The following is a 13,341-nucleotide window of genomic DNA, read 5'->3' on the forward strand; positions in this document are numbered from 1 at the left end:
TAAACTGTTTAGTGGGCATATAAATTCTATACAGATAATTGATGAAAATATATAGCAATTCGGCTACTCAGAATCTTGTTTTATCCCCATGGGAAATCTTCAGGCTAGAATGCTTATTGGAATGGATTACTTTTAAATACGCAAACTTAGATAAATGAAGGTGCGAAACTTTATAAGAATTAAAACAGACAAAAATAAATTTTATTTAAAACCAGTGACGTCATTCTAACAAACAATGTGATTTTGAGAAAGTATAAATTATATTTTGCCCATCTATTTGAATATCAAAAAAACTTTTTGCTAAAGCTGACAAATCGTTCACAAATTTTGGATGAATTTTATTTTTATTTTCAATTACATTTCATGTCTTTTTCTACGAAATGACATATTTCATTTTAAACTTTTCAGTTTAAGATGTTTTTTATTTCTTAACTTCACTAGAAACTGAGCCCTCCTACAAATATTTAAATATTGATTTTTTTATAATCTGGTAGATCTCTATTGAACAAAAAAGTCTCTAATTGATTCCACACTGTTAACCAAGCTCCAACCTCTATCCCATCGTCACAATATTGCATCCCTGTGCATTTGATTGAATGTGCTCTGATAAACTCTCACCACTGGTGCCCTCTCACCATAAATACCCCTCAACACGACTAACTAGACAAGCAGCAAAGTCCCACCCCTTCACTGCTAGAGTCTTCTATTCTGAAAGTTTTTTCATTCATATTGTTAAACTTTGGAATTACCTTCTTATGACCTCCTTCCCTGACTGTATGAACATGCAGAAATTTAACTGTAATGTGAATGGACATCTTGCTACTCAACTTCCTACTTAGAATGTCATGTAGACATGTTCTCTAATTCACAGTAGCTCTTCATGTCTCTATGGTAACCTGCCTTGTTTGGAGTGAACCTGATTTTTTTAAAAAGAAAATCTTTTCATTCAGGTTGTACCTGCTATTAATTTCTTTTTTTTTTTTTTTTTTTTTTTTTTTTTTTTGTAGCTAACAACTGAAAATTTTGTGACAGAAGAAATGGCGAAAGAAGTTGAAGTAAGCATTTTTTTTAATTAATTAAAATATTGGTTAATGTTGCAGCATTTTCTTTTTTTTTTTTACACCAACATAAACTTTACTTTTAATAAAAAAAAAAAAAAAAATTGTCATATGGCTTCCAGAACATTATGTAAAATTCCACAAACAAAATTTCTTTCCTAGAACTACTTGTTTGTTGAACACAATATCGCATGGCTGCTTCCCAGCTGACTATAACAGTCATTTTGTAACCTAATGTAAATATTGTCTTGTTGATCCATTCTATTAAATAATTAAATCCTACCAAAGTTCCACCATTACCAATCATGGTGTTGTCTCACCAGCAATCTGACACTCCTTAACCCCCTTAAGTTGCGTTTGGGCCTTGATAAGTAGTGACCCCCCACCCCACCCCCGCCCCAGTTTTAAAAAAATCAAGTTTGTGTCTGTCTGTAACCAAAAGTATGTCATTACTAAAATCACAATTCCTCCAATTATCTTTTCTTTTTTTTTAATTTTTTTTTTGTTAACTTGTATTTCAGATAATTTTGTGTTCAAATTTTAATCAAGAAATAATGTTTTAATCTTTACTGCCTTTTTTTTTTTTTTTTTTTTTTTTTTTTTCTAGGAATTTTTTGCCGCTCATCCAGCTGCTTCAGCCACTCGTAACATCCAACAATCGTGTGAAAATATCAGGCTTAACTGTAAATGGATGGAGACTGAAGCAAAGGAAGTTGGGGAGTTTTTAAAATCACAAGTTCAGCAACAGCAGTAGTGGTGTTGATACTGGTGGTATAAATCTGATGACTGCTTCTAACCCAACTGCCACATTTTGGATATAATAAAAGCAAGTGATCAAAAAACATCTGCCCAGTGTAAAAACTTGTGTTTTTTTCTTTCCTATTCTCTCTCGTTTAATGTTTGTCGGTTTTTGCGTATTGTTATTTGATTGAAGGTGTCTCTTCATTTAAAGGTTTTCAGTTCGATACCAACTACTAAGATGGACAAAAAAAATTGAAGAAAAAAATTATATGGTTCTTGTCAAGAATTTCTTCTATGTTGAAAGAATAAAAAAAAAAAAAACTATGCTTTATGTAACCCTTGACGAAACAAAAAATATATTCCAAAAATCATGTAAATTGATCAAATAGTTTAATTTTTATAAAGAAAATTAAATTTTGAGTAATCAAGAAGCAGCTGTTTTTCCTGAAAACAATCTCAAGAAACAAAAACTTGATCAATTCATGTAATTTTTTAAATATATTTTCATTTCATCCTGAGTACATATATCAGACATATTTTTCTTTAATTTTGTTTTTTTTTAATATAGGTGTCGCAATATTCTTCATCCACTCTTCGTCTGATGAAATTAATTGTTTAATTCTTTTTTAAAACTATTACATGATTTTTATTGAGCAAATTTAATTTTTTCTGTATTTTCTTCCAACGGAAACACACAGCTCATTAAAAATATTTCCATGAATTTTAATTCATCGACCATATTGTTTTTGGGGTTTATTTTTTATTACTTTTGTTTTTTTTTTGTTTTTTCTACCCGTCATGGAACAAAGATGTCATACTCCAAAATTCACATAAATTGATCAAGTATTTTTTTTTTTTTTTTTTTTACTTAGAGAATCAAATTTTATGATTAACAAAACAGGAGCTGCAGCAACTCAATTCGACTACAGAGATTTTGTTTGCATTCAAAATAATTAAACTTTTTAATCACTAAAAAATGTAATTTTTGATTTTCTTGATTAAAATTTAAAAAAAAAACTACTTGATCAATTAATGCAATTTTCGGAATATAACATCTTTTAAATGTGATGGGGACATACATCAAAAAGACGTGTTTTTTAATTAAGTCGAATAAGAATCAATTCTCTCGATTTTTTATAATATGCAATTAACTAAAAAAAAATGTGAATTTATTATAATCATAAACAATACAAAAATAAAACAATGGTTTTTTTTCTTCTGTGTCTTTTTTTTTTTTTTACTTTTTTAAAATAACTAATCAGTGTAACAGTGACCTTTCTTCTGTTGATCTGATCTTATTCAGTCCTAAGAGATCCTTCATCCCAGACTTTATCTTCTCTCTTTAAGGAGGGGTTAGCTTATTGCTAATCACTTAAGGTGCCCCCCCCCCCCCGAGAATGCCAATAGAGCATTTTTTATAGTTCAGAATGCACTTCTAGTGCATCAGTTTTTCAAAACTTCACCTGATCTTGTGTCTATCTTGCAGAATAGACCAACTGTTTTTTTTTTTTGTTTGTTTTTTTTATGCAAGGCTCAGAAGCCACTCAAGGATAAGGGTTAATGTGTGTACAGTAGTGATGGGGACTATAGTGTAGTAATCATTAGTAATAAAATTCGCTCGCAGCAGGAATTTGGTATTAGATTATTCAAGAACAATAAGAACATGTTTACGTTGGACTTGAAGATGGCAATATTGATGTTAGAAAGCAGACCAGCAGAATAGTTTGACTGGCAGACTAGGAAAAAAGTTTCATGAAATCCATGTTTAGGTTTAGGCATTGATAGAGAGTGGGGGAAATTTTTATATTGATTTTTGGCTAGACAAGTGTTTTTTATGAAAGATGGGTAAGGGGGAACTAGATTGGAGCTCAGTCAAACACTTGCCATGAAAATAACAATAGAGCAGAGACAAGCTGTGGAAAGAGAGGTTTCAGAGAAGAGAGAAGGGCATCACATATTTTCGCTTCGTCATGGGTGTTTTTTTAATATAGGGAGAATTCTGGACAAGAACTCAACATTTTTATGGTCGTGTTGAATATCACTTAGAATATAATTCACTAATGGGACCATTGTCCTGGTGTTGCTCAGGAAAAATTGAAGAAACCAAGTATGACAAATTAAAGTAAATTGATCTGAAAGATTCTTTTCATTCCAAAATATTCAGCCTATAAAAGAAATGGTTAGAACTACATCTGATGCAGCATTCACTCCAGTGTGGAAGTTTCTATGGAATATTAAATTCAAAAAAGTTTTTTAGTTACATGTACCTCTCAACAAAGAGATGACAACAATAGGTTTTGCCCATATAGCACTTTCGGGCATTTTGCAGTATAGTTAACAAAACAAAAAAGTAAAAAGAACATAAATGTTAAAGGCAAGATAAGTTACTATTATACAAGGGCTTGACAATATTTTCTGAACACTTTAGTATTCGACTTTCCGAGTACCATAGAGTGAAAAAATCCCTTCAATAGAATAGCATAAACATATAAAGAAAATACCTGTAATAAAAATGGGAGAAAATCGATCAGGTAAAGAAAAATATTTCATTTTCATCATTTTTTTACAAAACACACACAACATTATTTTTCGGACATCGTTGAAAAACTGATAATAGTCTGTAATTTTTCTTTCTTAATAACTTTTAGTAATCTCTCTTTGTAATGATCAAACATGCACAATAACATCTCTACGTGTTTCTATTAGTTGTTTTATGGCATCTAGTATTTGTTCCCATAGTTGAGCCTTTTTTGTTATTTAAGGTCCATCATAGACAAGTTGCGCAAGCATTTCCCAAACATTTTCTATTCAATTTAGATCTGGGCTTTTTGCAGGCCATTCCAAAGTAGTCGTATTCACTTTAACCATCCATTCTTTCATAAGTTTTGACACATGGATGACAAAATCATTCCCCATCTCTCTTCTTATCCTTGGTAGGGCTTTCCCGTCCAGTAACTGTTTGTAGCTTTCACTATTCTGTCGTCCTTTCAGCCATTCCAACCATATATTTCCAAACCATAACTCCATCTGTTATTTGTTCAGTACAACAGGCTCACCCCTTCTCGACTAAGTACACCATCCATTGGGACATCAAACTTGAAACGCTTCTCATCAGTAAATATAACTTTCTTAAAGTCCACATGCTTTGTTAACCACCTACTAGCACTCTCCAGTTTTGCAAATTGACTGCCGGCCAAAGCTATCTAGTTTTAAACACTAACAACCAACAAGGGATAACTATTGATTGTCTATGCCATCTCAATTATCTTCTTTTTTTTTTTTTTTTTTTTTTTTTTTTTTTTTTTTTTTTTTTTTTCCCACAATATTATTTAATGTTCATGAAAATGCAAAAAAATTACCAGAACTGTGGTCTTAATTTCTGAAAATAATCTGGCCCAGACTTTTTTTTTTTACATAGGAATCATCACTTATCAAGGCCCGGAGGCCACTCAAGGGTAAGGGTTATTGAGTGTATAGTAGTCAATGGGATAATATAGTAATTGTTAGTCATGGAAATTTGATAAATTGGATTACTTAAGGGGACAGTTCATCAAGAATTTGTTTACATTGGACTTGAAGACTACCAAATTATACTCAGCTGGAAAGTAGGCAAATGGAAGAGTTCCACAGGCATGCAGTTCTAAGAAAGTTTTGTTCATGGAATCTACGTTTAGGTTTGGGCACAGATAAAGAGTGGGGGAAATTATTGATAGTGGTTTCAGCTAAACGAGTGTTTTTTGTGAAAGTCTGGCGATTGATTGGAGCTCAGACAAGCATTTGCCATGAAAATAACAATAAAGCAGAGACAGGCTAGCAATATGTCTTCTGTAGGAAAGAGAAAAGGGCATCTCCCACTGGGCTACAAAGTCTATTTTGTCAAAGCAGGATAAGGTCTTTCTAGCAACTCCTACCAAGATGTGGCAGCAGTACTCCATCCTTGAACGTACTTGACTTTTATATAAATAGAGAATTGCATTAGCAGTGAGATATTCAATGAAGCAGTAGAAGGATCCCACCATTTTTCCAGCGACCTTGGCAACAGATTTGATGTATATGTCCCATTTCAGATCAGGAGTAAAAGTTAAAGCTTGTCAAAACATGAAGCCTCCCCAAGATGAGAGTCATTAATTTCAATTGATGATAGATAGGGATCAGAACGTTGATGATTTAAAGATAGAAGCTGGATTTTAGCTGCATTAAAAGTAACCAGCCACCTCTTTCCCCATTGTACCACGTGCTCAAGGCTCAAGATCAGAGGAAAGAGAAGCAGAGAGAATTTTTATACTCACTAAGGATGTCACCACAACAAGTTTATTGCTCGCTAGGTAAGCTTCTCCTGATGGCATCCTTAGCAAATATAAAAATTCTGACTTGTGAGAAATCGGCTTGGGTTATAGCTGGTCGCGATGATCACATTTTTTGTTCAAGACGAAGTAGGTTCTTTCCACGGTCGGATTTCACCACGGTTCGTTTGATCTGTACAAGTTAACAGATTTTTTTGTGTGTGGCATGTTTGCTCAGTTGGTAGAGTGCTCGCCTCGAATGCAAGAGGCTCTGGTTTCAAATCTCGAGTTCAGATGTGTCTAACTGATGAGGGCGAAACTCGAGCCTTGAACTTCCTGTTTGTTGGCTGTCATGGCTCTTGTGAGCTGTGACATTGTCTGGCTGTGGAAATAAATATATATTCTCTCACATTGTGAAGGTTCTATTGCGTATTGCTTGCTAGGTAAGCTTGTCATGATGACATCCTTAGTGAGTATAAAACTCCTATTTGTGAGGCATTAACTTTGGTTATAGCTGGCCCCGATGATCACATCAGTTGTTCGAAGCAAAGTAGATCTGTTCCACTGTCGGATTTGCTTGATCTGTATTAGCTAATAGACTTTCTTGAATGTGGCGCGTTTGCTCAGTTAGTAGACTGCTTGCCTTGCATGTAAAAGGTTCGGGTTTTGAATCCTGAGTTCGGATGTGTCTAACTGATGAGCCCACATAAGGACGAAACTCAAGTCTTGGACTTTCAGTTTGTTGGCTGTCATGGCTCTTGTAAGCTGCGATGTTATCTGGCTGTGGAAATAATTATATATTCTCTTACATTCTGAAGGTTAAATATATGTGTGTGTGTGTGTGTGCGCGCGCAAGAGTATTGTCTATTTTTGTTTATACTTCACATCACTCCAACACTCGGTTTCTTGCATTGTTATAGCCTTCTTATACTCTTACATATTTTTTGCCAGCAATGCTTCAAGCAAACTACCTTTCCCTTTTATATATATAAATATATATATATATTTATATATATATATTAATTTCATTTCAAGTAGACCACACAGCAAGCTTACTTTAAAAAGATAAGCTGTATTTTCACTGGACATAAAAACTTACTGACCAGGAGCGCCCACCATATGAGATGTACATAACTTTTGTAAAGTTTCAAGTCACTCCCAATCAGAGCATGGAGCCTTGTATCGAAAACGACATTAGTATTTCAGAGGGACACCCTATTTCTTGTGTGGTCTCTCTTCTGTTAGCAAAATATTTCATCCGTTGCAGGCCTACTGTCTGCAGCATGCGTCTATGCAAACACATGCAGCCTTTCACAGGTTCACACAAGTTGAACTCCCAACAAATCTAATTTTTAAATTGTACTGATATTGGACGTAGGTGTGTATAAGAAAAAAATCTTGAAAACAGAAATTTCCACATAAAGTTAGAATAAGTTTAAAAAAAAAAAAAAAGGAATTTTCCATTAGAGAGTTAAATTAGGATTTAGGGTAATGTGTACATGAATTCGTGTCATGGAAACTGTTAGGAAGTAGGGAAGAAAGAGAAAAAAAGGTCTGTCAAAAAAAAGAAGGAAATAGGTTTACCAGGAGAACAATGGAGAGGAAGTTGTCCACCAAGGAACACAAAGGAAAGCTAAAATGAAATTGTTAATCAAGGTGGGTTTTGCAACAGTTTACTATGGTTGAGCAAATCTTGGATTTGTGATGGTTGATGACAATTGCAAGTTTGACACAGTTGAAGATCTTTAGGAGGACGACAAAGAGGTCTTGATAGATATTTCCCACGATGGTGTCACACACACACACACCGAGGGCCCAAGTGATATCCACAGAATATGTTTTTTATTAAAATGTTTTATTTTTGTTTTATTTTATACGTGTGAGCTAGTGCACCCTGTTGGCAGTTGCCAAAGTATAAGAGATAACGGCGTGGTCAGAATGAGAAGGAAAGATGAAGGTTGGTTGGTTGGTTGATTGGTTGGTTGTTTTTGTTTTACGGCATATCAACCCTTTTCGGGTTATTTAACGCCGAATCCAAAGATTTTGAAAAAAAAAATTTTTAATAGAATATATTTGTTGTTTTCACGTCGGTTTCTATTTAACCCATAGTTGGGACCCTAACAGGTACTACCACTCCAGGTTATAGTGGACCTGGGAGCAATGGTAATTAAAGGGTGGCTCCACACTCCCCAAAGCCCACAAGCTGGGGCCTCACCACTGGATATAGTTTAAGGTCATATCCAGGACCCCCATTGAGGGACTTTTACCCTCTGCAGGGAGGCAGTCGGCGTATTCTAATGCCCCACCGACAGGGCCGGAAAGATGAAGGAGAAGAAATCCATAGCACACAACATTGGCATCCGCGATCGTTGATAAGCAAGGTAACACCTGATATTACATATATATCAAACGTGAACAAAATTTGAGAGAAAATAATGAGGTTATTTGTTGTTTCCTTTTATTTGTTACTTTATTACAAGAATAAAAAAAAAAGGAAGACAATAATAAGTAAATCTATAATTAAAGTTTTATTTGTATAAAAATATTATAGCTACACATCCAAGACATGTTTTAACCGTAGTTTTGATGAAATGTCTGTCTCAATGATTTAATATTGAAAAGTCGAATAAAATTTCAATATGTAAAACACGAGTAAAGGCGAACGGATATCTGTTTTCAAGGCTTTTCCACCACAGCACAAGGAAGATGTAGTTTCTCTACATGTTCTTTCTGTAAGTTGTCAAAAGAAAACCAAATCCCCAGAGCAAACAATGGAGTTATTATTGTTCTTTATAACTGCTTCCATTTTGGTGGTCTTTTAGATGTCGAACTGCGGCATCCATTCTAGAGGTTCACCCTCCCAGGCTTTGCCTTCAGGTGGAGCAAGTTTATTGCTTGTTTTCTGAGGTCCTCTTACGAGGAAGTGCCAACAGGGCTACTCGGGCATATTTTGCAGGACTAGAGTGTCTGTTCGATTCTTCTCACTTTCTGAGTTTGTGTCATATCATCTCACCGCAGCAGAAAGAGATAAATACCTACCATCTTGTAAGAGAGTCAAAAGGATTCTTCTATCAGACACGACAAATAACATTACAAAATTAATAGTAAAACAACTCTTATATTATTTGGATGTTTTGAACTACTGTTCTCATTGATTGAGATTGTCAGACTGACTTCCTCATCTTGTTTGTTAATGTCACAACGTTTCGGCCGTTTTGCCCTCCGGCCTTCATCAGGTGTTTTGTATCGAACTGGGGAACCGTTTGTTAGGAGTCTCGAACCCAACCCTTTATTATTATTACGGGGGTACCGTGTTTGGACTCCAGCTAGGCTCTGGGATATAGTTGCTGATTCTCTGTTTTGAATGTTACTTTTTCACTGCCTTCGTTCAGGATTGAACTCAGCACCTTTGGGTAACTGTAAACTTTGATACAACATCTAGTTGTGACGTTAACAAACAAGATGAGGAAGCCAGTCCGACAATCTCAATCAATGAAAACATCTCATCTCAAAAATACAGACAATTACTGTTCTCATCTTGAGTTTTATTTTGACTGATGAACTCTTCAACCTCTTTCAGATGTATCTCATCAAACTCAGAGAATCTACAGAATTTTGAACAGAACTCTTTATTTAATCCACGGGAGTAGCTTACTCTTATTCCATCAGCAAGGACTTATGGTGCAACAGGTAAAAGTGCTAAGCAATAATCAGTGACAATCTTCTAGAGGTTGAAGGTTCAATCCTCAGTACAAGCAATACTAAGAATACAATTGCAAATTACTTAAGACTTCTACCAGTCATGACTAATAGAACAAAAGCAAGTTACCACATGGATCAAATAAAAGCTTATGTTCAAAAATCCATGTAGATTCCAAAGAAAATGCACCTGAAGACAGAAGTTATATCGGGCGAAGTGTTGTGAAAATAACATCCGCAATGAGAACAGTAGTCCAAATAATCGAAATTATCAATCCTCATCTAAAAAAATCCCGATACTCACTATCTTTTATTTGATAATTTCTTTAGAAGGGAGAGGGGTCCAATAGATAAAGGGGAGAGGTCTGATAAGTAAAGGTACATCGATTGAACCAGAGTTTCTTACTTTGTTCAACTTTTTTGTTCTCTTTTAATTCTACTCTTCAGTGGTCTTCTTTTTTTCACCCTGGAATATTTTAAATTGCATGAATCGATAGTTCATCTTCAGTCGAAGTTCAAGGTACATTATTGACAAAAAATATATTTGGTTTGATTTTTAGAAAAGTTTCTTTGAATTTAAACAGAAAATATGCTATCGATTTATGCAATTTAAATATCCTCTAACATCAAAATAAGAGAAAAATCTAAATATATATAACCTACTCATCATAGCTAGGAATTCATTAAAATTACTGTAATTTTCATTAAAATGTTTTAAGTTATATGTACGTCGATAAGGGATGAAAAAAATGTTCATATTCCAAGGCAGATAACTTTCAGTCAAAAAGAGGAATTCTCTCTTAGATTTTTAGCCTTTTAGGACATCATTTAAAAATTATCTCCATTGCAAGAATAATTATTTTCCAAAGAAAACTGAAGTGAATTAGACTTTTTTTAGTGTAAAGAACGTGTTGCAAATATAAAAAGGAATAGATCATTCTCTTTTAACTTTCTTTTGATTACAAAAGATTAAATTACAAAATTATGAACACATTTTTATATCCCTACAAGGAAGGTTCTATTTAACATTTAAGCTTAAGAGGTGCTCAGAGGAAATTGAAATTCAGGGAATTTTGCTTAACTGATGTCTAATCACTATAAATCAAATTTTATGCAAATCTGAAATATTTGAATTATTAAATTAGAGACTTTGCCCCTACTACGCCTTCTAAAATAACTTTTAAGTATTCCAAAGAAACTAAAATTTGAAGAATATTTATTAATTGATCTCTGTTTCTTATTGTTACTTTTGCAAAAATCAAAGATATCTGACTTTTCATAAAAGACTTCAACCTCCTCTCTTTACCCCCTTTTACATGAAATTAAATTGAATTACATACAGCCAACATAGTAACCCCTTACACCTAGCAGATATGTTGCAAAATTCATAATGATTTGTAAATTAGTTTAAGAGACAATCCTATGCATACACAAATACATAAAAATATACAAGTATTTAACTTTATATAAACCAAGATAACTAAGTTGAAAAAATGTTCAGTCTGCACTTTTTGTAGTCTTCCAATATTTGTCTTCAGGTTTTGGCATATGTTAGAGCCCTAATGACAAAATCTGGAATTAATTAATAGGTTTTCTTCTTTATAGACTGTAAATATTTCAAATACAGAATAATCTGGCAGCCATATTGGAAGAACGGCCGCCATATTGGAAATTTGCATATATTGATGACTGTCTTTGATTTATGATAATATTGTTAATGTACAACAAAATTTTCTCTTTGCGTGTATCACAATTTGCACATTTTTCTCGTTATTTCCACTAAAGCCACAACTTGTTTATAAATTAGTAAAGACATTTCTTTATAAATTATGCAGGTTATGTAATATCATCACTAATTTGTATTCGTTCTTTCCATTGATTATTATAACATCTAATTGTAGTAAAAGTATTGCAAGTACACACGCACACAAAGACAACTCCTTTTTATAGATTCCTCAAGGAAAGAATCAGCACAAGGGAATTAATTAACTCCGTGATTTAAAAAGAACAGCATTACTTCCCCTTAAGTAGTACATATAATCTGGTTGGAAAACTGATCCCTTACCGTGTTGGTTTAGGTTCAGAAAATGAATGTTTTTTTTTAATTTTTAGATATTATTGATCCAAAATAACGCTAATAAAAAAAATACTAACTTTTTCTCTGTGTGTGTGTGTGTGTGTGTGTGTGTGTGTGTGTGGGTGGGTTTTTTTTTTTTGTCTTTTTTTAGCTAGACATATAAACATAAAGCCTACTGGAAAGGATTGGAAAGCCTACTAGACACAGACCTCATGTGACTTTGGTCCTTCTGCAAAGAGGTTTATTGATATATCACGGCATGTCCCTGCAAAGGGTGTGTTGAGATGTACAACTATGAGGATGCTTATTAAAGAAAGGAAACCCTGACCAAATTTTCCAAAAAACATTATGAATAAGAAAGTACAGAAAAATAAACACTGGTAGGGTGGCACCCAGGATAGAAAGGTCCCCTCGTCATGAGTCAAATGTGGAAAATAACAGTGCAAATTTTCACAGTGATACCACTTTAGGTAGTAGCACTAAGCTGGACAATCCGCCAGACCTTATCCGCCTGTCCGCCTGATCCTGGACTCCAACAAAACCCGACAAGGACTACCAAAAAACGAAATCACAAAATAATTGGGTGGCCTGTTGAGGAAAAGAAAAAGATCCTTCACTGCTTCAAATACACAAGGTATGAAAAATGGGGCAGATGTAAGAACAAAATATTCGAGGAGGAAATTAAAAAGACAAACTTAACAATCATTCCAGCTATTAGAAGAGCAACTGAACTCATGAAAATAATTTCAAAAACCACCTTGCAAATATACCCAGTGAACCAAGTGCAAGAAAGATTCAAACAATTGCATGCCCAGGAACGGTCAAAATCTTAAAAAGATCTCTCAGTTGGTATATCTGAATTAGCAGGTAAATGTTTGGCATCTGGTAGGATGCTCCATCCCCATCTTGAACAAACTGATAAGAAAAATTAGAAAAAAGAGAAACAACTGGCCTTTATATTATAGATGGCACAAAATACATGCTAAAATATTCCTTAGTTCTGGGATGGAGTTATGTTTTAAGTAAAATCTACTTTAATTCTTCTAATTAGCCATAATGTGTCATTAACTGAACAAGTCATCTATGTCTCACATAGCTATCCGTGTATTTCTCTCAGCCTCTCACTGTGAGTTGATGCAATAATTGGGATGTGTCTACTGTTTACAGATAACTGACTGAAATCAACTTAAAACACCTGCAGAAGATTTGTTTTTTTTGTTTTTTTTATTCAATTTTCACCCCAAACAAGGCACAGTGCCACTTTGAAGCAGGGGGTTACTATCAGGGACTTAATTAGCGGGGTCATTATGAAGGGAGATGAGTAGAAAGATGTTTGTTAACATTACACTTGAACTTCTGCATATCAGTGCAGTTGGGAAAGCAGAATCCCAGAAGGGAGTTCCAAAGACCCGCAGTTCTGGGGAAGAAACTATTGGAGTAAAAGGCTTTCTTGCACCTAGGGATCTCTACTGTAAAGGGATGA

The 13,341-nt window shown here is 34.1% G+C and overlaps 1 protein-coding gene across 2 annotated transcripts in view; it reads left to right on the forward strand.

The window, feature by feature from the left end:
• LOC145303570 (puromycin-sensitive aminopeptidase-like) overlaps window positions 1-1,919 on the forward strand; it is an 82,448-nt gene extending 80,529 nt beyond the window's left edge. For both annotated transcript variants that reach the window (XM_080145083.1, XM_080145084.1), the window contains 2 exons: window positions 1,008-1,055; window positions 1,666-1,919. In XM_080145083.1, coding sequence (XP_080001209.1) covers window positions 1,008-1,055; window positions 1,666-1,812 — 195 coding nt within the window. In that variant the 3' untranslated portion in view covers window positions 1,813-1,919. The remainder of the gene's footprint in view (window positions 1-1,007; window positions 1,056-1,665) is intronic.
• The last annotated feature ends 11,422 nt before the right edge of the window (window positions 1,920-13,341 follow it).

The sequence above is a fragment of the Euprymna scolopes genome, chromosome 19, assembly GCF_053919585.1.
Source record: "Euprymna scolopes isolate OS-2025 chromosome 19, ASM5391958v1, whole genome shotgun sequence".
NCBI classification, from domain to species: Eukaryota; Metazoa; Mollusca; class Cephalopoda; order Sepiida; family Sepiolidae; genus Euprymna; species Euprymna scolopes.